A 27,312-nucleotide genomic window follows, 5' to 3' on the forward strand; every position below is an offset into this window, starting at 1 on the left:
TCCTGTACTGTATGTGCATAGTTAGTCCAGGGTCCTACCTAAGCTACTTACCTAGTCAGCAATATAGTTATATACATTAAAGCAACATGCTGAAATCGACCGATGTCTCTGTAGAACGTGGGGCAGCCAACTTCACAGACAAATACCAGAAATGACAGATTCATCCTCTTTGGATGCTGTTTTGATCAATTCCATATTAGTCCGTGGATTGACCAAGTCTCTTTTCTTGAGAGTATCACCGTTCATTAATTTTTTTGAGTATGTGATTACTTTCAGGAATGTGTCACACTGTTATTTGCACGTTTTTGCCATTCTTTCACTTTAATAGGGAAATGTTGTGGCTCCGTTTTCATTTGAAATAAAAATGAATGCACAGTTGCTGTTGTATAATTTTTTGTCAGTGCCTGTCAATGCCTCTACAATGCAGTGACCCTTTATTGTGAGCCTTAATTTATTCTGTGGGAAAAAGATGTTAACAGTGAAATTAGTAGAACTAAGCGGACTTCACATGCAGTTATATAAATCTCCTGAAGTCTGAAATTAAGATATTTCGTTATAAAATAAATGCTGTAAAATGTTTTAATAAACCAGCCATTTAGGAAGGTAAATTGCCTCTGTCACCAAACTTTAATAGCTTACTGTACAGTAAAAGTACTAGTGGTAGAACAATACAACGTATTAAACTGATAAAAATCCATGCTTACTTGTATGTGTGTGTTGTGTGTGTGTGTGTTTGTAAGAGAGAGTGTGTGTGTTTGTGTGTGAAAAAGAGAGTGAGGGTGTGCGCGTGAGAGTGTTTGTGTGAGAAAGCAAGTGAGTTTGAGTGTGTGTTTGTAAGAGAGTGTGTGTCGTGTGTGTATATGACAGAACGAGACAGTGAGTGTGTGTGTGTTTGTAAGAGAGAGTGTGTGTGCATGTATGTGAGTGTGTATATTTGTAAGAGGTTGTGAGTGCATGCATGTGAGAGTGAGTCGTGGGAGAGAGAGAGTGTGTGTGTGTGTGTGTGTGTGTGAGAGAGAGAGTGTGTGTGTTTCTGTGGGAGAGAGAGAGTGTGTGTGTGTGTGTGTGTGTGTGTGTGAGAGAGAGTGTGTGTGAGTGAGAGAGTGTGTGTTTTTGTGGGAGAGAGTGTGTGTGTGAGAGAGTGTGTGTGCATGTATGTGAGTGTGTATATTTGTAAGAGTGTGTGAGTGCATGCATGTGAGAGTGAGTCGTGGGAGAGAGAGAGTGTGTGTGTGTGTGTGTGTGTGAGAGAGAGAGTGTGTGTGTTTCTGTGGGAGAGAGAGTGTGTGTGAGAGAGAGAGTGTGTGTGAGAGAGTGTGTGTGTGTTTCTGTGGGAGAGAGAGTGTGTGTGGGAGAGAGAGTGTGTGTGTGTTTCTATGGGAGAGAGAGAGTGACGTCACTCTGGGCGGGGTGGCAGGCAGGGTGCAGTTCTGGTGCTGATTAGAGGAGCACGCGGACTGCAGGAGGGATGACGGAGTCTTGATCGTCGCTCCGTATCCTCCGCGCTCCTCCTCTTCCTCTTCCTCTCTCACACTCATCCTCCTCTGCGCATCTCGCGGTAATGGACGGTTAGCGGTGGTGGGTGTTATGGGCTGCTGAGGAGGATGGAGCCACCCTACTCTCTCCTCCTGCTGGTGCTGCTGAGCGCGGCGGGCGCCGACCGGAAGATAGGTACGTCCGGTGAGGAGAGGGAACCGTCTGGAGATGTGTCGGTGCGGACCGAATGTTCTGAACGGCTGAGGCTTGGAGACGTGATGTACGAACATGTCGCGCGAATGACGTATAAACCCGCGCAGCTGTCATGCTTTATGCTGCCGTGTGTCCGTGGAGCACCGGGCGAGGTTACGTTACCGAGCAGAAACTGGGGGGTTCAGTGTGTCCCGAATATTCACCAGTCTGTATCCAGGCCCACGAGGGCAGCTGCGGAGAGCAGCTCCAGACGGGGAGTGCAGGAAATCAAAGCGCTTTATGATCATTATAAGCATTATATAATCATTATAATCGTTATATGCTTGCATAAGGCTCTGGATAATCGTTATAAGCATGCATAAGGCTCTGGATAATCGTTATAAGCAAGGCTCTGCATAATCAGTACAAACATGCATAAGGCTCTGGATAATCGTTATAAACATGCATAAGGCTCTGGATAATCGTTATAAGCAAGGCTCTGCATAATCAGTACAAACATGCATAAGGCTCTGGGTAATCAGTATAAACATATTCAAGGCTCTGGATAATCGTTATGCATACATAAGGCTCTGAATAATCAGTACAAAGATGCACGAGGCTCTGGATCATCAGTATAAACGTGCATAAGGCTCTGAATAATCATTATAAGCATGCATAAGTATCTGAATAATCATTATATGCATGCATGACGCTCTGGATATCATTATCATCTGGATAAATATGTTGGGCTGGAACCAAGATCTGCAGCAGAGTAGTCAAATTGCCACTGGTCACTACTGTACAAAGTTAGTCAAAGATGAATTGTTTTAAATAGGCAGTTTGAGTGATAAGGACTCTGGGTTCTAAAAATAAAAGCTATATCAAATTAGGTTAACCATGATTATTGTGTGTTAACTATTATAATGTACCATTCATGAAACATTAAAATTTCTCATGTTTTTTATATTTTATGTGCTACTGTCATACTAATGCCACTGTTATCACAGGTTGTATTAATTCAAGCCATATTAATAATCCTGGGTATCAGAATTTAAACCTCTCTGGTACGTGGTGTATCCTGAGGTCCTTTTGACTTTTTTGGAAATCAGTTTTATACGTATCTGTGTGCAGATAGAGTAAAACTGTGAAACTGTTAATCAAAAGGGCCACATGCATTAGAATAAATTAATGGTCATGTACATACAAATCTGCAGTAATATTGTACATGGTAAAACATTATATTAAAAACCAAAATGGGACAAGCCCACCTGTAACCTAATTGAAGGATTAACCACTTAATAATCCAAGGTTCATGCAGTTACTGCATAAATATAAATGTAGTTACGCCTCATTCTTATTCAGTTACAGTCTGTACTTTATTTATAAAAGAATATACAGTCCATGCAAGAAATCTTTAATGAAAAATCTAGGCTTATTGTACAATATACATATATGTACATATATTTATTTATGTTTTGTTTAGATCTTTTCAATAACGGAGCTTCTAAAAATAGTGCTTGTGTTGAGCTCTCTCCTCTGATCTCTCTCTCATCCTCTCCTAATGGGAAGCAGCGAAGTAGCGCCTAAATGAAAGAGCTTTTGGTGGTTGCTGATCGACAGTTATTAGTGCAGAAAGTCCATTAGTGTGACACTACCCAGCTCCCGTGATTACATTTTCAGTTGGAGAGTCCAGTTTGTGTGCGTGCGCATGTGTGTGTGTGTGTGTGTGTTCTGCGCATGTTTGTTTAAGGGGGGCGGGGGACTATGAGGACTATGAGAGGTGCACCAGGAAAGGTCACCTGTCATGCACAAGCTCTCGTAACCATAGCAACGCTGGGTAGTACCTGTAGCTGATTGATATGTTTCTGCCCTACGTGCCGGACCGACCGTCAGACATTAACACACACACTGATTTATGTCTCGTTTTGCTGGATTTTTACATCTTTGTCATTTCATTGTGATGTGTGCCACGCCACATCATATTGTCATATTCATGAGGGTTGTTTGAACTAATTCATCTGTGCTGGAAAGTAGGCTTGTGTAACAGTAATGCAAAACTATTACTTCTGCTCAGAAGAGCCCATCTGCCTTTTTATTAGGAATAATGATAGCTTCAGTCTGTCTGGCTCTGCATTTGTCCATATTCAGCAGTGGCTGAAAAAAGTATAATTTTGATAATTTAACCAGAGCTGTCTAATATATTCCAACGTGATATATTAAATGTACATTGACTCCTGCATAACAATATGTATTGTTGTGTTCAAAACCGGCATTAATATATGCTGTTCTCATTACTTACATTACCTTACATATTTTTTGCATCGATTTGAGTGGATATTGTGTATTATATTATATACTGCCCGTACCCAGTCTCTGACCCTGCATAGAAAAGCGTCTGATTCAGCCCTGTTTCATCATGTTAATCAAGCATAATCATAATATTTTTGGCAAAAAGAGAGTATTTCCTTCAATAAAATGTGCCTAATATGTCCAGGAAACTTTTTTGTTTCCTGCTTGTCAAAATCCGTCTCCTTTTACTCGCCCTGGCTGTAGAGTATGTTTTAGTCCTATTTCACACACACACATGCCAGGAAAGGTTCATTAAACGTGCTGTTTGATCAGCAGGGCAGGAAGTGAGAACTAATGTCTCACAAACAAAAAAACGCCCACATTGCTGAGGCCTTGTAGGTCTACATGTTTTAGACCAAAAGCATGAGAAGCTGCTGTGCTGTTTGTACCTCCTTTTCTCAGAGTTAATGCTGAATACATACTTTATTTGAACACTGCAAACCTAAAGGGTCATGCCATGTGGGGTAAAGCTCCTCACAGCTTTCATTCTGCATGGAAATGCTGAAATCAAACGGGCTTTTTCTTGAAGAACAATTGTCCAGCTAATTTGTCCTAATGTAAATGTGGAGGTCTGTTAGAAACAAAAAGAGGTTTCTAGAATTCCAACAAAATTGTCCAGTAGCAAAGGTTCATCTTGGTCTAATTATGGTTTAGTACAAAATGGACCCAGAGTTACTAGGAAGTGTTTCAAACAATGTTGATTTTTTTATTGGATGTGGCAACTCAAACTCAATTTAAATTATAATATATAACAGGATGATATACCATATGTAATTAAGTAGAGAGACAGATAGAATGATAGAATGATAGAAATTCAAGTATCCATGAACTTGTATATACAAATCCAAGCAGTGTACACAGTTGGACATACACACAATTCACAGGAGTGGGGTGTTTAGACAAAGGAAACCATTAAATTATCAAGTTCTGGCATGTCAAGACCTCCCTAAAATGCTCCTGGTACCATGTGAGCTTAAATATTTGACTTTAAAAAATTAAATGGGCGCAAATATACACACACACACACACACACACACACACACACACACACACACACACACACACACACACATATATATATATATATATATATATATATATATATGAGTGTGTGTGATTGTGACATCTGACAGATTGCACCCAGTGAATGTTCAGGTGTATTTAACATGAACATTTATGAACATTCAGTGGGTGCAATCTTTCAGCTGAAGGTGACCTCTACAGATATGAGTATGAGTTTACTCAGCGCAAATAAGTGGAATTGCACAAATCAAGATTTTTTTTGTGTTTGTTCCATTTGCTAATTCTCTCTCACATTTCTTCCCAGTAAACCTGTTCCTGGTCCCATACAGTTCCTGTCTGAACTCACATTATTAAAACATAAACATAAATATATTGCATATAGTATTGATTAAGGGTGTGTATTGGCAAGAATCTCACGATACATGATTATATTTCAGTATATTGTGATGCTGTACATATTGGGATATTCTACAGTTCACTGAAAGTGTAAAAACAGCTTATAAATAAGATGCTGTGTATCCGGGTGGATCATAACACATTAATAATTCTTAGAAAGTGAAGTGATTGTCACTTGTGATACACAGCAGCACAAAACAACCAAACAACATAACGTAGACCTGAATTTTAACTGTATTGTCTTTGCATTTTAACACACTGAACTAGTGGACACAAAAAAATGTTATGATAAAATGCATGAGATTGAAAAGAAGATATTTAAGCGCCGAGTCAGTTATGTAAGGCTGGTGTGTGGTGCTTGTAAAGGACTGAGCCAGCACCATATTTTCATATACAAAAATATCAATTTTTGATGTCCCTGTATTGATACAATATCACCACGTAAAATATTGCGATATATTTCTAACACCCCTAGAATTGACAGTATTGCATTCCACACAGTAACAACAGATTTAAGATCATATGCATGTGATAGTTATGTGTACAGAATATGTTTCTTGTAATTTTTACATGTGCTTACGTTTGTAGACCAGCACACCAGATTAAGGTTTTTTTTTTAGCTGAATATCCTGCAGTTCGTTCTGTGCAGAAATTATTGTGGTAAATGACAGGTTTATGATATTACCTTGAGCACAGCATACAAATCTATAAAACAAGTTATTTTTACACCATGTGATATGCACTAAGCTACTACTGCACTATACTTGCTATACTTGCACTGTGGCTACAATAATTGTAATGCAGAGGAATGCTGTGGAATGAGGAAACTGTATGCGAGTGAAATATTTCTTCACCATAAAATTTTTCTTTAGGTTATTATTGAACTCCTCTAACTCAATGGTGCCAATGTTCATTTCATGATTGTAACAGCCCTAGCTCACCTTCTTTTATTCACATTTCTCTATATATTACAAAAAAAACAATATTGGTGCTTTCATCCACTATTATGATGTGATCTAAAGTATTCCTGAAACCACACTGTAAATAAGAACTCGGTAGACCCTTGCAAACATCTTGCTCCTTGTCAGGATTGCCTGCAGCTGGGCTCCACACCGGAACCCAATCCTGACGCCCCATAAATGCCGGAAGTTTCCGCCCGTTCGGGGTCGCTGGCATTTTCGTGAACTCTCTGCACGAACTTGACCTGATTTAGTTTTATGTGTTTTGAGTTCTGGCAATCGCCACACGCCTACGGGTTTGTTTCAGTTCATTATTTACGTTAAACTGTTTTCGGCCACCGCGCCATTGTTTATTTGTATTTCTTTATTGTTTATTTGTTAATAAAAACCCCTTCCCAACATGTCAAACCTCTGCGCTTCCTTCCCCCGTACGTCCGTAGTCGTGACAGAATGCCAGCGACCCCCCCAAAAGCGCAGAGGTGGAAAGCAGAGGAGAAGAAACGCCGCGAAGGACGCAGCCCGGCGCGGCGAACGCGGACGGCAGGGGAGAGACGCGCCGCCCGTTCTGGTGGAGCGTTTTCTCCCCGAGAAGCCGTGGTACGCGGCGCCGGGTGATGACGTCACCCCCGGGAAACTCCGCGAAACCCGGAAGCGACAACGTCGGCGGGTGAGTGGGCGGAGCGAGGACGTTGGCGTCGGCAGCAGCGAGGAAGTGACGTGGGCAGCGAGCGCAGTAGATGCGACCCCCACGATCTTCGGCATGTCGAGCCAAGAACTCTGCGCTCTGCTGGCAAGGCTCCCCGTGGACTGGGACGACACGGACGACGACGAGAGCACGGGAGACGAGAGTTGGGCTCCGCCCATCGCACCAGTCGGCGATCGTCGCAAGGTCCGTGGGGACCCACGTCACTTCCAGGGGGGTGAGAAGCGGCAACAACAACGGCGGCGTTCCTCCAGCGAGGAGGTGGGCAGCCTCCAGCCCGAATGGCCAGAGTTCTGCCCATGGGAGCTTATCGCGCCATGGGTCCAGGATGTCCGCAGGGTGGACGACCCTCGGAGTCACCGGTGGGAGGACACGGATGACGAAAGCGATGATGACGTGGATTTTCGGTGGGCGGTCGGTGCCGGGATGGCTCCGCCCAGCGTGCGCGTCCGAGATCATCGCGGCGTCCGTGATGACCCATGTGACTTCCGGGGGTACGAGGTGGACACTGACGACGACCAGGATGACGCCGTTTGGGCAGTCGGTGCCGGGATGGCTCCGCCCATCGCGCCCATCCAGGATCGTCACGAGGTCCGTGGAGACCCACGTCCCTCCCAGCAGTGTGAGGAAAGCTGGTGGAAGAGGGCGACGGGAGGTCGCCAGCCAGCAACTGCGCTGCCGGGACTGCCTCGCAGGGAATCCTCCATTCCTGCTCCAGTCGCCGACCCGCCTTCCCTCTGCCCGGACGTTCCCCAGCGAAATGGCAGCGCAGCACCAGCGTCCACACCTGCTGGAGAAGACGTCCACCCCCCTCCACACCACACACCTACCACCATCTCCAGCGACGTGCCCAGCCCCGTGTGGGACAGCCAAATTGTCCTGGGACCCTTCAGTGGGGCAGCAGACACTGATAAGACCACCACCATCCTATCGTGTCTGCTTGGGTCAGCATGGGGCTGGAGCACAACCCTCTGGCAGCAGGGAGAGACAGACAGCAGTTTTCGGGACTTCCAGCAGAGACTGAGGGCGGAGTTTGATCGACCAGAGCCTGAGCCAGGGATCGAACTCTGCCCCTCCACCACATCCAGCGCCAGTCAGGATCCGGGGCAAGAAGACCAAGCACTGGCGGGCGACGAGAAGGTCGCGCCTCCCGAGATCCTGGCTGGGCCCCCTGAGGAGGTCCCGGAGTGCTCAGAGAGGGAACTAGACGACCCTCTCTTCTGTCTGTCTCTGTCTGTGTGTGTGTGCGTGGTATATGTGTCCGTATGTTGCCCCCACTTCCCCTCTTTGTGTCCACCAGATGGTGACCCAGCAGCAGAGCCGAACCCCAGGGAGGGAGTTCCCAACCTGACTGCACCGGTCCAAGGCGAGGTGGACGAGCCCCAAGGTACCCCTAAGTCCAGCCGGGGGGGGTGCTCCCCCAAAGAATTTTTTGGGGGGGTGCAGTTCGGGTTGGGGACTCCTCCTGAGGGGAGGGGAGGTGGGGAAGCGATGGAGCTGGGTCCTCCGGTAGCCAGTGAGGAGGGCGGGCCAGGCATGGGCCTGCGTCTGCCTCCAGAGGGGTGGAGCGCCATAGAGCCCCCGGGTAGGCATGAGGACCCAGCTGGGACAGACAGGAAGAGGGCCTGCTTGTCCCAACGGACGCAGAAGGGGCTAGCCGGATGGTCTGGCAATGCCCCCCCCTTGGCACCAGGGCCGTGCAGCGAGAGGGGCTGCATAGTCCCAGAAGGCACCAGCCTGGGGTGCCTGGAACAGTTGCCAGAGGCTCTGGGACAATCTCCCTGCGCGGTGCAGGGGGTGACACAAGACGTGTCAGAGGGGACATGTGGAGACAGGGCCCACACGTACCCAGATGGATCGGCCCTGATTATTGTGTGCAGGTACGGGAGTCCGGGGCCGCCAGGCGGGACCACGCCGGGGAGCCAGGCCGAGGGTCCGGGGCCGCCATGCGGGACCACGCCGGGGAGCCAGGCCGAGGGTCCGGGGCCGCCATGCGGGACCACGCCGGGGAGCCAGGCCGAGGGTCCGGGGCCGCCAAGCGGGACCACGCCGGGGAGCCAGGCCGAGGGTCCGGGGCCGCCAAGCGGGACCACGCCGGGGAGCCAGGCCGAGGGTCCGGGGCCGCCAAGCGGGACCACGCCGGGGAGCCAGCCCGAGGGACCGGGGCCGCCACGCCTGACCACGCCGGGGAGCCAGCCCGAGGGACCGGGTCCTCCAAGGGGAGGATACAGCAGGGCAGGAGCCCTGTGGTTGCCGCCGTCCGCCCCGCCGCCTCCACTGATGGTACTGTTGGGGCTCCGAGGACGTAGCCCTTGGAGGGGGGGCTCTGTCAGGATTGCCTGCAGCTGGGCTCCACACCGGAACCCAATCCTGACGCCCCATAAATGCCGGAAGTTTCCGCCCGTTCGGGGTCGCTGGCATTTTCGTGAACTCTCTGCACGAACTTGACCTGATTTAGTTTTATGTGTTTTGAGTTCTGGCAATCGCCACACGCCTACGGGTTTGTTTCAGTTCATTATTTACGTTAAACTGTTTTCGGCCACCGCGCCATTGTTTATTTGTATTTCTTTATTGTTTATTTGTTAATAAAAACCCCTTCCCAACATGTCAAACCTCTGCGCTTCCTTCCCCCGTACGTCCGTAGTCGTGACACTCCTGAGTAGTTTTCCTTCCTTGGTTTCGTCTAAACATTAATAGGAGGATAATTTATTCTGCACATTGGTATGTAAGTGACAGTACTGAAATAGTACTAGAAATAGTGCTGCGTTGGTGGTGTTGGGTTTTCAATGTAATACTGCCTTACTGTGTGTGTGTGTGTGTGTGTGTGTGTGTGTGTATGTGTGTATGTGTGTGTGAAATGTTTCCTAGCTTATCTCCCCCTGGCATTTTTCGTGGGCAGCAAATGACGACATTTGTCAGCCAATCAGAGCTCAGCAGAGTGATGCGTCATTATGATGCCATACGCCCTCACTGGTGACTAATCTGTTCAAAAACTTACTTGAGAGTTTCTGCAGTTGCACATTTTTGTGTGTGTGTGTGTGTGTGTGTGTGTGTGATCATTTTCTGATTGATCAGTCTTTCCAATCTTTTGTCGTCTTGGCTGTTGGAAAGCATCTCCCTCTCTTACAATTAAAGATATTTGGAAGTGTATCGCTTTAATTCTCCACCTCTCCCCTCTTCACTCTCCCCTGTGATTAAATTTGTTTCAGATGGATGCAATGGGGAAGGAGAAGGAAAACCCCTCTGTGTTTTATGGATTTTTGTAACTTCTGATTGCTTTTCTCTTCTTGCAGGTTGTCTGTTTGAGAGTGAACTTTGTGAAGATTATGAGATCTGCATCAATGGTAAATCTCTCTCTCTCTCTCTCTCTCTCTCTCTCTCTCACACACACACACACACATATATATAGGTTATGTATGTATAGATTATACATAGATTATAACGCTAAACTGAGCTCATACCACTGAACCTAACATTAATTGCCAGCAAAATATTTGGCCCCTTTAGGTTCCTTATAATTAGATTTAATTTAAGCATTTCTCCAGCAAGGGACAACAAAATGTCTTAGTACTTTTCCATCTTTGTGGTATAATTTTCTCTATAAAAGTCGGCTAACAGTGAAATCACCAAGGTCCTAGGTCAGGGGTGGGCAAACGACTTACAATCAGTAGTTACAGGGACAGCCCCCCTGGAGCAACTTAGGGTTAAGTGTCTTGCTCATGGACACAATGGTAGTAAGTGGGATTTGAACCTGGCTCTTCTGGTTCATAGGCGAGTGTGTTACCCATTAGGCTACTACCATTTGTTTTATTCTCCTTAACAATCCAGCAATTAGACAATATCATGAAAAATGATCGACTTATCGTTTAAGCTTTTAAAACCTTTGACAATGTTCACTAGGTGGTAGGGCTGCACAGTTATGTCCAAAAGGATAATCCCAATTTTTTTTATCAATATTGTAGGGCTTGTACGATTATTCCAGTAATTCAAATGATTCGATTACAAAAAAATGTTTGAGGAAAATTCTTCGCCTCAAGGCTTCATTTAATTTGTCACCAAAGTCCATCTATTATCGTATCACTCCTGCTTTGTAGACTACTGCGCAGCACCAGTATCATTGTTTTATATGGACTGTTTTAACTAGCACATTTTTAAGGAAGATTTAAGGAGGCACGAATTATTTTGAGCACTATGGCAATGGCGGAAAATGAAGATACTGGTGTGCGTAAAAGGCTTAAAATGTCTAAAGTGTGGGACCATTTTACACAGCGTGGACAACGTAGTGCAGTATATATGGCCTACCATAAAAGTACTTTGTCAAAGTTACAGCACCTTAACTGAACAAGATCTCACTCAAGTAATTCACCCCTCCCGCACGTGCCACACACACACACACACACACACACACACACACACAGACACACACTGATAGGTTACATCTCAAAACACACCTTGCCCATACATAAGGTAGTAATAATAAATGCAACGGATGGACAAATCTACATTCATTAGCATAAAATATTTACCTTTGGGCAAGTTTATAGCATTTGTTGCACAAATCACAGCGGCGCAGGCTTGCACATACATTGCACATGCATTGCACACACATGTACTAAGACAAATTCTCTCTCTCTCTCTCTCTCTCTCTCTTGCACATAACATTGCACAAAGACAAACATTCTACCTTCCTACCTCATCTGGATACAACGTGAAACTGAACTGTATTGTTTAAATTGGATTATTAGTAATACTTGACTTGTTTATTTATATTTTCTTTTTACTATTTTGTACCTTTATACTTTTTATTTTTTCATTACTCTCACATCCCTGGTCTAGGACAGTGTATATACTCAGCTTGACCAGGCCAGGTGAAATAACTGAAAGCCAGGTGAGGCTGGGGATCAGGTGACAGGTGACACTGAATGCTCTTGTGAAGAGAAGATGACCATGACAGAACCCTTTTTTGGCCACTATTTCAAGTACAGTAATGTGTGTTAAGCATGGTGTTGTTGTTAAGGTTGCCATTATAATAAGAAAAGTTTTTTTATAAACTGAGTGATGGCTAATGACTGACATCTCTCACACACACATTTCTTCTTCATTCTGGATGATTTAAAGCCACACATGATCAAAATGTTTTTAATGAATATGATTCTTTCCTCTTATTAACCACAATGCTATAAATTGACATCTGCCTGATATAGTCTTAGCTCTGTGTGTGTGTGATCCACCCACACGTCCTGCCTATTTTGTTTCTGTTGCTCTATTAGCTCTCTGGTGATTTGTGGTACTCCCTACTTCCCGTATGTTATCTGGATTCTGGTTTGCTCCATGGAGTGGATCCTTAATGAAATGAAAGATGCTACCTCAATCTGTGCCGTATAAATTGTGAATGTGTGTGTGTCTGAGTTTGTCACCCTACGGTGCTTGTTGCTTGGAAACCACCTAGATCAGCTGGATCTGAGTTTCCCAGCTGCAGCTTTTCTTCTTGCTATGTTAATGCTGGGCAGAAATTAGATTTTGTGCTTGTGTAAAGAATGGTTTATCCCTTATGTGCATCACACCACACTAGTACCTTCATGTCTCAGTATAATTATACCACTGTTGCTAGTGGCAGGATATTAGATTGTGAAATGGCTGAGACTGCAGGTGTGCTGGAGATCTGAGGAGATTTAAAGAGATATTAAAGTTGGATGCTGCTGGAATATGATAATCAGAACCTAAGTGAGGAACACAGGTGTATTTTAAAAAAAAGTAAGGAGTGCTACGAGTACCAAATTGAAATAAATAAATTAATCAATAATTAAATGATAAATTGTCATGAATTATTTAAAATGGGAAATTAAAGCAGATTACTTCAAAGCAGGGTATACTAAATCTGAATATGTAATGGGTAAAGTATACTGAATCGTACTGAATGTTGGAAAGGACACAGTCTAGATCCAAAAATAAAACACAAGTAATAAATAATGATTTTTATAATTCCTGTCATATTGGATTAATTAATGCTGTTTGAATTTCTCATTGTTAATAATTCATGACCCATTTTCATTTAATTATTGATGTATTACACACAATATACACACAGAATATACACACAAGCAACAGATGGAGGAACACACATTTCACACGTCACACAAACACGCTGAACACTTTGTATGGGTTTAAAATGGGATTTTTTTTTCAGGCTCAGAGCTGAGCTCTGGGCTCTTGTGCACACAGCATACTCACACACAGACACACACACACACACACACACACACACGTGGTTTGTGAACAGTCAGATGAATCAGAGTATGTTTTGTTGCTTAGCAACGCTGTAGGTGTGTGTGTGACTCCTGCTTCCATCAACCCTATTTGAATAACCCAGTTTAAGGTGAGATAGTGAGGAGGCCATGTGACCTGCAGAGGTTTCATTCATTCATGAATCAATGTGAAATTTATGCAACCCGTATAATGTACAAACCCAAGCTTCATCTCAGACTTACATGCACTCACACGCCTTACATGCACTCACACGCCTTTTCACGCCTTTTCAGATGTTAAAATGTGACTGGACAGAGAGGGAGTGGGAGAGTGAGTTTGTCCATATGCTTGAATTAATTATGGATGTTGTAGTCTGGTGGACACATTTTTATACACACACAATACATTTCATTTTATTTACACACACACACACACACACACATATATATGTGTGTGTGTGTGTGTGTGTGTGTGTGTGTGTGTATATATATATCTCAAAATAAATAAACAGCTTGTGCAGTTTTTTTACTATATAAGTATGTCTCATTTTTTGCAGATGCTGTGTTTGGCCGTTGTCAGTCTCCGCCGGTAACAGGTGCTTACACATATGACATCACAGCACCACTGATCCAGCGCTTAAGGACCCTTCTACAGAAGTTGTCTCACAGAGGTAACGTGACGCCATCGCTGGAGTTTGTCGGTGTGTGTGTCTGTCTATGTAGTCTGCCTGTCCGCCCCAGATACACTCACACAGACAAACTGGTGGGGGGTCTGAACTGTGTTTCACGTTTCCATCTGTTGCTGGCACATACCTCTGCCAAATAACTGTGTGTGTGTTTGAGTGTGCTGCCAAATTACAATGCCATGTGTCTGTGTGTCTATATATACAGCACAAACTATATATTACATATATAATAATCATTTGACAACATCAGTGCTTCCACATTGACTAGACACATTCAGCATACATTTATATACACAATCAGTGAACACATGGAAAACCTGGCCCAGAGTCCCCGGTAGATTTCGAGTTGTGAATATTTGTGATCTCTGCATTTTATTATCGACATATCATTTATGTACATCATTTGTGTACATCAGGTGTTAGAGAATGTAGCTATAATTTGAACATAATGCATGTGATTTTTGTATTATGTCTACCGAACAAAAATGTGTGCGTGTGCACATGCACAGGGTTAACATGGGAGGATGAGACCACTCAGCAGGTCCTGTCTAGAGAATTTTCCAAGCTTCAAAAGATTCCACTCACAAGCCCAGAGGCCACAAAATCCAGGTGAGTTATGTCTGTGATGTAGATTTATAGCTACACCTCCTCATTTTCCTCAGTCGTATTTACCTTTTTATTCATTTTGCATAAAAAACAAACTAACAAGTTATAAGAAGGATGGTATAAGCTAACATCCTTGTTTATGAACCAGAAGACCACAAAGTTACAGGTTCAAATCCCACTTATTACCATTGTGTCCCTGAGCAAGACACTTAACCCTGAGTGTCTCCAGGGGGGACTGTCACTGTAATTACTGATTGTAAGGTGCTCTGGATAAGGGTGTCACCTAAAATGTAAATGCTCCACAACACATTTGTTAATGCTTATGAGGTTGTGTATAGTGTAGTATGGGGAGTCACTTGAGAGATTTGTTACTGATGTCCTTAAAAGGATCACCTTAGTCTCTGTGACTGAAACACAGATGAAACGTAAGTCATGTCATATTACATCACGTTTATTTAGCATACACGATTTATAGAATCATAGAACCATGACATTCGGATCCAGCAGTTATGGTACACACAAAAAACAAGACTGCTTAATTCTGAACAACGTGTGGTGCAAAACACAAAAATACAGGACAACATACTACAGTTTAGCATATGTAGCGCACAGTTAGTTTGCATTTAATTTCATTACAGTGTTAAGCCCATACTTTGTAGAGAGTTAGAGCATCTGGCACATTTTGAATGAAGCTTCCTGTCTCTTTCTCGCAATTGGATAGGATGATGGACCAGGCTGTTGCCACAGGAGACCAGAGACTGAAGTCCTCACATGCAGAGTTCAGCAAGAGTCTGCAGAAATACTTGCAAAACATGGGTTTTATACCAAAGAGCAAGGTACATACACCAGCAGATATTCTCACACACAGACACACCAAATTTGATCAAACATGAAGTTGTGCTATTAACATTTTATGTTTATTATATGTTTATAAAACACACACCTTTAGACAATCCACATCTCTGCCTGTGCCATGCTTAGAAATCATTAAGAACCACTCTTCATGTTTCTTCAGAGTGACCGTATCCATAACAACGGCCCATTGAATTATTACCATCCCGACAAGGCTTCTCCTCCCAACCTGCTCTCTGATGAGCCACAAGATGGCACCCTCCTCCTAATGGCCGCCCTGCAACAATATCTGGACCAGACAGCCCCATCATGGCAAAAAGAGGACCAGGCTGCGGGAGATGCTTCCCACCTTTACAGTCCATTCTCTAGACTCCGCCCTACCCGGTCAAATGACATGGACACTGAGAGCAATTTTGAGAATCAGCAGCCAGCTTTGGAGGCAGACAAGGCACATAGAACCAACGTGGAGAGACTATTTCTTAAGGCTAAAATGAGCCCAGCTGCAGCCAAAGACCCACTCACACCCATTGATGGTATGAGCCATTTGTACTATTGTTGTTGCATACAGCCACATGCATTTTACTGAAACATCCAAGGAAACACATTATCAGTCTTGACATACACATTACCCAATGCATTGTGTGTTTTATGAACAGAGGTCTACCTTGTCAGAATTATGACCAATGAGCATTTAAAAGATTCTTGGGATTATGTTAATGCAGTATTAATGCACCTGCATGCCTAGTGCGCTAAGTGAGTTAGCCCACACTATTACATTACATTGACCTGAACTATATAACAGTTTACTGGTTTTCAGTTTGGCTCAATTCAGTATTTTAAATTTTCCTACATGTCTCAGTCCTAAGTATGATCTGTAATAATAATACTTGCCCATTAATACATCTATTAAAAAAAATAGACAAGTGTGTCTATTTTGTGTCTATATTGATTAGGATTGATACAGTGCATACTGAGCTCAGCCACTGAGGACCGTGTATTTCTTGGTGCCGGTCCCAAGCCTGGGTAAATGGGGAGGGTTGCATCAGGAATGGCATTCGGTGTTAAACAAGCATATTGTTTGTGATTTATTGTATTATATTATAGTGCCATCTAGTGTATCTTTTTCACAATGCATCTAACTGTACTCAACTCAAATCTATTTTTAATCTCTGTATTATCCACTCTCCACCTCCACACAACCAGAGACCTTTATCCAGAATGTTCTGCGGAACGTGGGAAGGCATAATGTAGACGTGGAAAGCCTTGGCCCAGAGGAGCTGAACCAGCTGGCTGGTCTGATCACCGATGCCCTACCAGCAGTGGAGCAGCCTGGGTTCAGGAAGAAGGACAGGGCTTTGGATGACCAAGAGGTGCATGACGTATGGAAGTTATTTTAAAGTTTGGTGTCAGTCACCAGTTACAGCAAAGTGAGTGTAAAATAAATTACAGGAGCCAGCTGAGGAGCAGTTGTACCAGGAAACAGGAGACAGTGACCTGTACCAGGACCAAGAGGAGGATCAGGAACAGACAGCAGCTGACCAGCCTAGTGAAGGGGAGGTTGTGGAGGTGCCACCAACTCAGCCTTCATCCACCCAGCATCCACCAGCAGAAGGTAGAGCTATGCACTCACACACACACATATACAGAAATACATGACACACACGAGAGTACTCATACTCAGGTACAGTATCTCACAAAAGTATGTACACCCTTTGCATTTCTGTTAATATATCTTTCCTTGGGACAGCACTGAAGATTGATAAAATGTAAAATAGTCGGTGTACAGCTTCTATAACGGGGTAAATCTACTGTCCCCTCAAACATGTACATAAAAGAGCACATGTGCTGACACTTCAAATTCATGATGGTATTCTTGTGAATGTCCTGCGCCTGCAATTGCATCTATTATAATATGTTGTTTTAAACTATGTGTAACTATATTGATTTTGTGTGTTCTGACAGAGAGACGACATGAGGAAGAGAGAAGTACAGATGATAGAGTATGCAGCTTATTTTTACACTCCCATGCCACCACACATGTATACCCACAAAATATGAATTTGACTGGAAATAAAAAATTTTATGCATGTTTAGATCGGTAATTTGTTCTATATAGTAACTGTATCTGTTTATTTTTGATCAGGGAGTGGTCCTGCTGGGCAAGCTTCTGGAATATCTGGATCGCACAGCTTTGTCTGACGGCCCACCCTCATCGCAGCTGCGAGGGGTGAGGGGTCAGGGTGTTTCCGTGGAGATGGTGCACAGTCGCGTGACGCAGAAGAAAGCAGCTCCCCTGGAGCGCGTGGCCGAGGTGCAGCAGCTGCAGGGTTGGATCAGCGAGGAGAAGCTGGTGCCCCCAGCAGCTTCGGAAACCAAACATGCCCCCGCGCAGGAGCTCCAGCTCGACGTCCAATCAAATGCAGCCACCAGGGGACGGAAGGAGGATGACTCATACGGATACATCATCACTGACACCGAGTAATAGGCCCAGTTCTTTTATTTAATAATATATGTAATTGGACAACAATCCCATTACATAACATACATTTTTGCTTATTTATCTGATGCTATAATGGTAATAGCAGGATTTGGAACAGCCAGGTTGGTCTGAACAGTCGGCCACTGCCACTGTTATCTCGGAGTCTATTAAGAGGTCCTGATCAGTGCGACAGGCGGTCTTCTCTTCACTGACCCAAATTGCCTCCTCACTTGCCTGACTGTCTATTTCTGTCTCTTGTTGACCTCTTTTAGGGCTCTCCCTACAGATGAAGGTCTGCAGCTAATGGAGATTTTGGCTCGCAGGGCTAAGATCCAGATAACGGACTTCCTCGAGCTCTCGTGAGTGAGCCATAGATGTTTACATACACTGTTTTAATTATAGATCCTTGTTCAGTCTGCACATGAGATGCAAATATCAGTCCTAACATTTACATCACCAACCTATTGAGTAGACACCCCCTTTTTGTCAAAATATCCCTGACCTGTGAAGGGATGGACCCAAGTGGTATTGTGTGGTATCTGTGGCACCAGGCCATCAGTAGCAAGTCCTGTTATTCAGGATTTGGAGGCTAAGGCAACACCTGTGTTCCTCAACCCATTCTTGAACCATTTTGCAGTATGGCAGAACATAATATCCTGCTGAAAGAGGGCACTGCCGTCAGGTAATACCTGATTAACAGCTGTAGCTGTTCTATTAGATCAGAAATCACAGACCAGATAGTATGCCTGTGAGTCCTGGCCACCTATGGTTCATCTGTATGGTTTTTCGCTCTTGGACCATCTCTGATAGATAGTGACCACTGCAGACGAGGGACATCCCATAAGACCTTTAGTTTTTGAGATGCCTATGACACACTCATTTAGCTATCACAATTTGTCGCTAATCAAAGTTGCTAAAATCCACATATCCCACTCACTTACAGGTACCACTGTAACAAGATAACAAATTTGCCATAAGCATGTAAAAATACTCATTTTAAGATTCATAGATTTTCTGAAATAGCCTGCAAATGTTAGGTGACATCAATAATCCCCCTAGGTGACGTTACTTCAACAGTATAACCACATATTCATTAACGTTTCAATCTTACATAATTGTTTATTTCCTGTTCATGCTGTTACCTTAAACCAGGAGTGTTTAGGATAAAGCAGCAGGACTTCAATTTATATATAATAATATATAATAATGATGGAGAAAATTTGCAAATTCACATTTAGTAGTTTCTTCCAGAGATGTGGTAGTGGTAGTAGCCCAGTGGGTAACACACTCGCCTACACTCGCCCAGTGGGTAACACACTTGCCTATGAACCAGAAGACCCGGGTTCGAATCCCACTTACTACCATTGTGTCCCTTAGCAAGACACTTAACCCTAAGTTGCTCCAGGGAGACTGTCCCTGTAACTACTGATTGTAAGTTGCTCTGGATAAGGGCGTCTGATAAATGCTGTAAATGTAAATGTCACTCTACATAAGCAAACCCTAGTCCATTTAGTCCAGTCCTTAGTTGTAGGTGATTCTGGTTTTTGCCATTTCTTTGTTATGCCTGTTTTGGCTGCTAGTAGAAGTATCGCCACCAGGATTCTGTCCTGGACATAATTGTGGTGGTCATTTTTCAAGTGGTATTTTTCCTAGATATTGCAATTCACATCTGAGTAGAATGTCAGTCTCAAACATAGCATGCAGGTTTTTGTGAATCTCCATCCAAAATGGAGTTACAGAGCTGACCATGATTATCAGATCCACATAATCTCCAGCAGCCTGAACTCCCCCCTTGGTGTCATTTATATACATATACCCAAGTACACAGTCTACATATGATGTGTTTGGTGTTTGTATACAGATTTGTGGGTCCTGCTGTGATCTTCAGGATACGATCAAATGCTCAGAACATCTCTACAGAAGATGTGGCCAATGTAGCTGGTAACTTGTCAACATTAATGATTATAATGTTGTGCATTGGTCATGTTTCACGGTTTCAAATCAGCAAGGTGCATCAGTTTAGCACCGTTTTGTGTGTATATCAATGTAGCATGTGCATGTACCTCTATTGTTCTCAATTGTCAGTTCGTCAGAAGGATGCTCTGGAGAAGGAGGCCAAACTGAAGATACTGGAGGCAGGAGTGACTGATGTAAGTTGTAATTCTCTCTGTCTGTCTGTCTGCCTTTGTTGCTGCACAACAGTTCAGGCTGAACTTCACATACATAAATTGCCTTTCTAGACTAATAAAGGCAAAAGACTTTGCTATGTCTATGATTATTAGTGGAAGCATAAAAGCAAATTACCCAAATCCAGCGTGCAAGCCTGCACTCCGCGATATGCCAATTTCTCTGTTCCAGCTGTGTTTATATTTCCCGCAGTAGCGCACACTCAGGGTCACACACAAATTTCTTAATCTGGGTTCTGTCTGGAGTGCTCCATCTTGTCTGTTGTCCTTCCGTTGAGGGGAGAGTTCATGGCATGGCCTTCCTGCACAGGCTCAAGTCTGTCGTGGCTGCCCACTGCTCACTAAGGGTGATGAGTTAAATGCATAGGGTGCTGTGCATTTCACAATGACAAGAACTTCACTTTCACACTTTCACTTCATATAAATGCAGCTTTGTTTTGTTATATTTTACTAAGGCAGAAAATCTTTTTTAAAACATTTTTACAGGAGGAACAACATACAGGTCAAAGATAATAGCAACAAAAGACAAAGATAAAAATATAAAATAAATAAGATAAATGTTAAAAAAGGGAGGTTTTGGGATGTGGATTATGAAGGAAAGTAAAGGAAAAAATGTACAAGGAGACAGGCACAGTTCCGTTAGAAGCCATATATTGTATGTCATCTGTTCAAGCAAATGCATGTGGTTTGTAATGTTAATGTAAAGGCTGCTTGTAGGGCTATACTTCTGGAGCCAGCATTTTGTAATTGCCTTTTTCCCAGCTGCTAATAGAAGCAACATCCCTGCTAGCTTATTCAGTGATATGACCATGGAACAGAGAGGTAAATGTCATGCCAATATTAAACCCCACAGTTTTTACCGAAATCCTTGCCACATCCTTCCAAAAGCGTTGTATTACTGGGCAAGAACAGAAAACCATGCTGAGCCCCAAATTCCAAGCCTTTTCAGGATAGACAAGAGAGTCTTTTTTACGACACATATAGCAATAACATATAAGAACAGCTTCTTACATTCGTATCAGTTCAACCTGTGGAAAGACAGTTATCATTCATTTCCTCCGGGTTTTAGATTGCATATGCAACAACCATTGTGCACGCCGGGTCATGAGGTCATTTCCGCTAAAAACGTTTTCCACTTTATCCAAATAGAACAATTTGTGACCAGTTTTCTACAATTAATTAACTGTATTAAATGTACAGCATTTATCAGACGCCCTTATCCACAGCGATTTACAATGGGTAGTTACAGGGACAGTCCCCCCCCGGAGCAATTTCGGGTTAAGTGTCTTGCTCAGGGAGACTAATAACCAACCAACCAATGTTTTTACTCTCTTGATTATTTTGTGTTGCATGTAGAAGAGCAAACTGAAGCAGCTGCCCACCAAATACAGCAAAGCAGAGTCCACCAAGTTCCTGATCCTGACGGTCATTTCTCTGGTGTGTATCGCTGGTGTACTGCTGGCCTCTGCTGTGGTGTACTGCCTGCGGCACCGCTCACATCACAAGCTCAAAGAGAAGCTCACCAATCTGGGGACAGATCCAACCACCGACACCACTGCCACCTATCAGGTAAGTGGGATTTCTCTTCTGTAAAAGAGTGATTTTTCATATTTCTCTTTTATACATGGGCTTCTTCCTGCTGTCTGCCTTGCCCTCGATGTCTGTAGGAGCTGTGTCGGCAGCGAATGGCAGTGAAGCCTCCAGTGGAGAGGGCAGAGTCTCGCTTAAACAGCGTGTCGTCTCAGCTGAGCGATGGACAGATGACCAGTCCTTCAGCCCGCGCAAGCATCTCCTCCTGGAGCGAAGAACCTGCCCATTCCAACATGGACATTTCAACAGGACATATGATATTGGTGCGCACATGCTATATTTATAGCCTACAGTCCACACACTTGTCTATGTTCCACACTGGCACACATTTGCATACTTCTTTCCACATCACTGCATGGTGCTGATTGAAAACGACTGATAAATGAGTTTGCGAATTGAATGATTAGATGATGTTTGCAGTTTAAATGTATTACATGGGATTATGCATGTACATTATGCATCCACGCCGGCAGACTGGATTTACACACACTGAAAAATACAGCAGTATCAGCACTAAGTAATGGGATTGTTCTTATCTCATCTATGCTCATCTATGCTTTTTACATAGTCATACATGGAGGACCACTTGAAGAACAAGGATCGATTGGAGCGTGAGTGGGAGGGGCTTTGTGCATATCAGGCGGAGCCTAATGCAACAACCATTGGCCTGCGAGATTCAAATACCAAGAAAAACCGATCCAGCACTGTAGTGGCCTGTAAGTCTAAAAATGGCCATTGTATCTGGAGTTTTAACATATAAAAGGAACTTGTCCATTGGCTGACATGCTTGTGTTTCAGATGATCATTCCCGAATCAAACTACGCATTGAGAACAGCCAGGGGAACTCAGACTACATCAACGCCAGCCCTATTGTGAGTGCACAGGCTCATTAACAGTTTCTCTGACTTCTCAGCTCCTTTCTAGGTGATGAGTCCTGGCTCATGTGCACTCTTTATAATGATGTTCAGTGGCATTGACTCTCATTTGTTAAGTTTTGCAGAAATACACACAGTGGCTTCAAGAAGTTAAATAGAACTTTTAAATCAACTATAACAAGTGCATTTGACAAGTAACACCTCTCACTAAGGGTGATGATTATAAGCAGAGGACACATTTTGTTGTGTGCACCGTGCTGTGCTGCAGTGTTTCACAATGACAATCAATTCACTTTATTTTCACTTTCAAACCATTGTCTGTTACTGTCTCTCTTTCTCTCTCACAGATGGACCATGATCCTCGGTTTCCTGCCTACATTGCCACACAGGGTCCTCTGCCTTCCACAGTAGCTGACTTCTGGCAGGTATGTGCTCAAATTAAAATTGTAGGGCGCAGGACCCCTGCTTATATTCTGTCAACGTGAAGTGTAATAAAAATGACATAGCTGCTCTAAGGATGTGAGTGTGTGTGTGTGTGTGTGTGTGTGTGTGTGTGTGTGTGTGCGTGCGTGCGCATGTGTGTGTGTGTGTGTGTGTGTGTTAATTTTTAGATGGTGTGGGAGAGCGGCTGTGTGGTGATCGTCATGCTGACTCCTCTGTCGGAGGGAGGAGTGAAGCAGTGCTACCATTACTGGCCCGATGAGGGCTCTAACCTCTACCATATCTATGAGGTTTGTGTGTGTGTGTGTGTGTGTATGTACACACATACATATAAACGTTTTCAATATTTTAAACCCCAAGTATAATAAAATAATAAAGTTTTTATTTTATTATTAAAATGTTTAATTAGCACAGTAATTGCATGGAGAAAATGCTTGGAAATTGTGTTTTTTAAGGGACCTCCATATATTCAGAGATTAAATGGTAATGGGATGGTAGTGGCCTAGGGGTAACACACTCGCCTATGAGCCAGAAGACCCGGGTTCAAGTCCCGCTTACTACCATTGTGTCCCCGAGCAAGACACTTAACCCTAAGTTGCTCCAGGGGGGGACTGTCCCTGTAACTACTGATTGTAAGTCGCTCTGGATAAGGGCGTCTGATAAATGCCGTAAATGTAAATGTAAATGTAATTAAATGCTCATCATTTTTGTGAACATTCTTATCATTGCATTTTTTATTTAGAATTAATATTCCTGTATGTGTGTCTGTGCCATAGGTGAACCTGGTCTCGGAGCATGTGTGGTGTGAGGACTTCCTGGTGCGAAGCTTCTATCTAAAGAACATGCAGACCAACGAGACCAGAACTGTCACTCAGTTCAACTATCACACCTGGCTCAACCAGAGTGTCCCAGAATCCAGCCAGGCCTTACTCGATTTCCGCAGGTAGGGCTATGTGTGTCTGCATCTTCCTGGGCAAAAGGTCCCCACCAGGATAAATGTTCATTTATATTACAATGATTTAAAGTTAACTGATGTTAGGCTTAGGGCTATATTTAGGCATTTAGAGTTTATATGTTAGGTATAAAACGGTATAAAAGATATAAAAACAGAATGTACATGCATCCTATCGGAACACACTCCAATGGGATTTCCGCAGTACTGACTGTTGGATCTTGTCCTCCTTTTTGGAGATGTCTGCCTCTCTCCATCCCTCTTCTCCTCTCTTCCCCTGTCTTCATGTTTACTGAAGCTCATAGAACAATGTCCTAAGCGCCCTTAAGCATCAGTAAAGCTCATATCAATAACTGCAGTGTTTTCACTACAGTATTTTCCTCCACTTCCATTCCATTCATGAGGAAATCTGCTGTAGTGATAACAGACTCTCCCATACAGCCTACAGTTATTGTAGTTGAATGCTTTTGTGGTGCTTATGACATTGTTACCAGTGACTTAAAATGTCTAAACAATAAGAAATGTGGTGGCCACTGTGGCTGGAAACTTTTTCACATGGACACAGATTGTGCAAAGACACATTGATTTTCTTCATTTTTTCCCAAGCTGACATTCACATTTCTGCTTTACTTACACTTTGGCAGCATAGAGACCCAAAGGTAGAACTATGACTTTGTGGGGCTACTAACAAACCGTCCACAGCCTCTCAAGGCAGACATGACCCCCATCTGTACTTTCCGTATCCTTTTGTCTGCTAACTGGCGGTTTCCAGTGTCATTTCTGTGATGTTGCAGCTAGTGATATGGGCCCAGTTGCATAGTCACAAAAGTGATCATTGGCAACCGTAACCAGGCAACTGTTACCTGGGGCATTCTTCCCCGACTGAGCCTTTCTGACCGCTGACCTTTTCACCTCTGACCTGTGATTTGGCTGGATATTTCCCTTCTCTGTCTTTGGTGCCTTCCTTCGGTTCATGTGCTTGGTGGCTTAGGGTTTTGATCTTCCTGGGATGTCACTTTATGATGTATTGCGGGGTGTGTATGACAGATCACATCACTACTGAGTCAGTCTATGTGAAGTCTTAGATTTGTGTTATAAATTCTCTCTTTCTCTCTCAGAAAAGTGAATAAGTGCTACAGAGGACGTTCGTGTCCAGTCATAGTTCACTGCAGGTGAGCACATACTTTTTAAAACGCAGTTTTTACTTCTTAGAAGTTGCTTGAACTGGCTAGTTCGCCAGTGTATGATCAGACGTCCTCAGGTGAAATCACTTGGTACTGTAGTTATCTGTAGTTTGAAGATGACAAACTATCTTGAAGATGACAAACTATACACAATTACACTATTTAAATAGGAGAAGCCTGATGATGGACAGCTCTCATGCACAATACTTCCTCATTCTAGCCATCAATACATCACATGCTCAAACATAATTTTTTCTTGTTTGATCTATTTATATATGAAAATCCTGAGGATGCCTTACACTAGCAAATAAGCCCCTTGTTGAGCACGTCAATGCATAATGTACATTTAACTGGGTCTCTCTGGCACAGTGATGGAGCAGGGAGAACTGGAACATATATTCTGATTGACATGGTTCTCAACAAGATGGCCAAAGGTAATAGCCCCTGCTTCCCACTTTCATCCATGTCCATGTCATTTAGAGGGTGTTCTTACTAGATGTGTGTGTGTGTGTCTCCAGGTGCCAAGGAGATTGATATCGCTGCCACACTAGAGCATCTAAGAGATCAGAGGCCATGCATGGTGCAAACAAAGGTACAGAAACAGGGAAAATTGGTGTACTTTGTGGAGTGTGATATATGCAAGAGATGCTGAGGAATGTAATCAGTTGTCCTTAACATTTTCTTTCAACAAGTCTGGGTTCCATGGATCTTGACTTTAAAACAAATCTAACTTTCTCTATCAGGAGCAGTTTCAGTTTGCACTGACGGCAGTGGCCGAGGAGGTGAACGCCATTCTGAAAGCGCTGCCTCAATGAAGCACCTGCACCCACCTCCTTGTTCCTTCTCTGTGGTTTCCTGTAAAGCTCTGTGTTGCACCCCTCTTCTCTCTTCTTACCTGTATATATTGCCCTTACCTCATCTCTCTATATTTCTATGTATGTAGATTATGTAGTGCAAGAGCTATTTTGCTGATTCGGATTCTCTCTGTGATGAAACTGGTATATAACAATAGAGGTATATTGTTTTGGATATATATTTATGTACAGTGCCTGGTTCAGTAAGTGTTCTGCGGTTTTGATTTGAAATGTAAGTATGTCTATTGTTCCCTGTGAAAAAAAACTATTAAAAGCAATTAATCTCTACAATCCATGTCATTCATGCGGTGACAGTTCTGATGAGCTCCTGTCATGAATCTGCAACCCACTTTTGGTATATTTCATGTATATAAAAAAAAAAAAAAAAAAAAACTGTAGATCTGGCATCAATTTTCCAGATGAAGGTAAATTGTTAATGGAAGTCACAGAAGTTGCGTTTAGGGCTGGGATATACAGGGAGTGCAGAATTATTAGGCAAGTTGTATTTTTGAGGAATCATTTTATTATTGAACAACCATGTTCTCAATGAACCCAAAAAACTCATTAATATCAAAGCTGAATGTTTTTGGAAGTAGTTTTTAGTTTATTTTTAGCTATTTTAGGGGGATATCTGTGTGTGCAGGTGACTATTACTGTGCATAATTATTAGGCAACTTAACAAAAAACAAATATATACCCATTTCCATTATTTATTTTTACCAGTGAAACCAATATAACATCTCCACATTCACAAATATACATTTCTGACATTCAAAAACAAATCAGCAACCAATATAGCCACATTTCTTTGCAAGGACACTCAAAAGCCTGCCATCCATGGATTCTGTCAGTGTTTTGATCTGTTCTCCATCAACATTGCGTGCAGCAGCAACCACAGCCTCCCAGACACTGTTCAGAGAGGTGTACTGTTTTCCCTCCTTGTAAATCTCACATTTGATGATGGACCACAGATTCTCAATGGGGTTCAGATCAGGTGAACAAGGAGGCCATGTCATTAGTTTTTCTTCTTTTATACCCTTTCTTGCCAGCCATGCTGTGGAGTACTTGTCCTGCACTGGAGCATTGTCCTGCATGAAAATCATGTTTTTCTTGAAGGATGCAGACTTCTTCCTGTACCACTGCTTGAAGGTGTCTTCCAGAAACTGGCAGTAGGACTGGGACTCCATCCTCAGCCGAAAAGGCCCCACAAGCTCATCTTTGATACCAGCCCAAACCAGTACTCCACCTCCACCTTGCTCTCGTC

General features: G+C 43.3%; 1 protein-coding gene across 1 annotated transcript; it reads left to right on the forward strand.

The window, feature by feature from the left end:
* Window positions 1-1,399: 1,399 nt before the first annotated feature.
* LOC114789129 (receptor-type tyrosine-protein phosphatase N2-like) lies at window positions 1,400-26,336 on the forward strand. The gene is made up of 24 exons (XM_028978242.1): window positions 1,400-1,671; window positions 10,392-10,442; window positions 13,901-14,014; window positions 14,539-14,638; window positions 15,357-15,471; window positions 15,651-16,020; window positions 16,691-16,857; window positions 16,937-17,099; window positions 17,450-17,487; window positions 17,631-17,965; window positions 18,239-18,325; window positions 19,828-19,907; window positions 20,052-20,116; window positions 21,509-21,721; window positions 21,820-22,005; window positions 22,311-22,458; window positions 22,541-22,614; window positions 22,965-23,042; window positions 23,229-23,348; window positions 23,835-24,001; window positions 25,129-25,182; window positions 25,564-25,628; window positions 25,713-25,786; window positions 25,938-26,336. Exons 1-24 carry the CDS (start codon window positions 1,605-1,607, stop codon window positions 26,007-26,009), a joined length of 3,003 nt encoding a protein of 1,000 aa, XP_028834075.1. The 5' UTR covers window positions 1,400-1,604; the 3' UTR covers window positions 26,010-26,336.
* Window positions 26,337-27,312: the final 976 nt, after the last annotated feature.

This window comes from Denticeps clupeoides, chromosome 4 (genome assembly GCF_900700375.1).
Source record: "Denticeps clupeoides chromosome 4, fDenClu1.1, whole genome shotgun sequence".
NCBI lineage: Eukaryota > Metazoa > Chordata > Actinopteri > Clupeiformes > Denticipitidae > Denticeps > Denticeps clupeoides.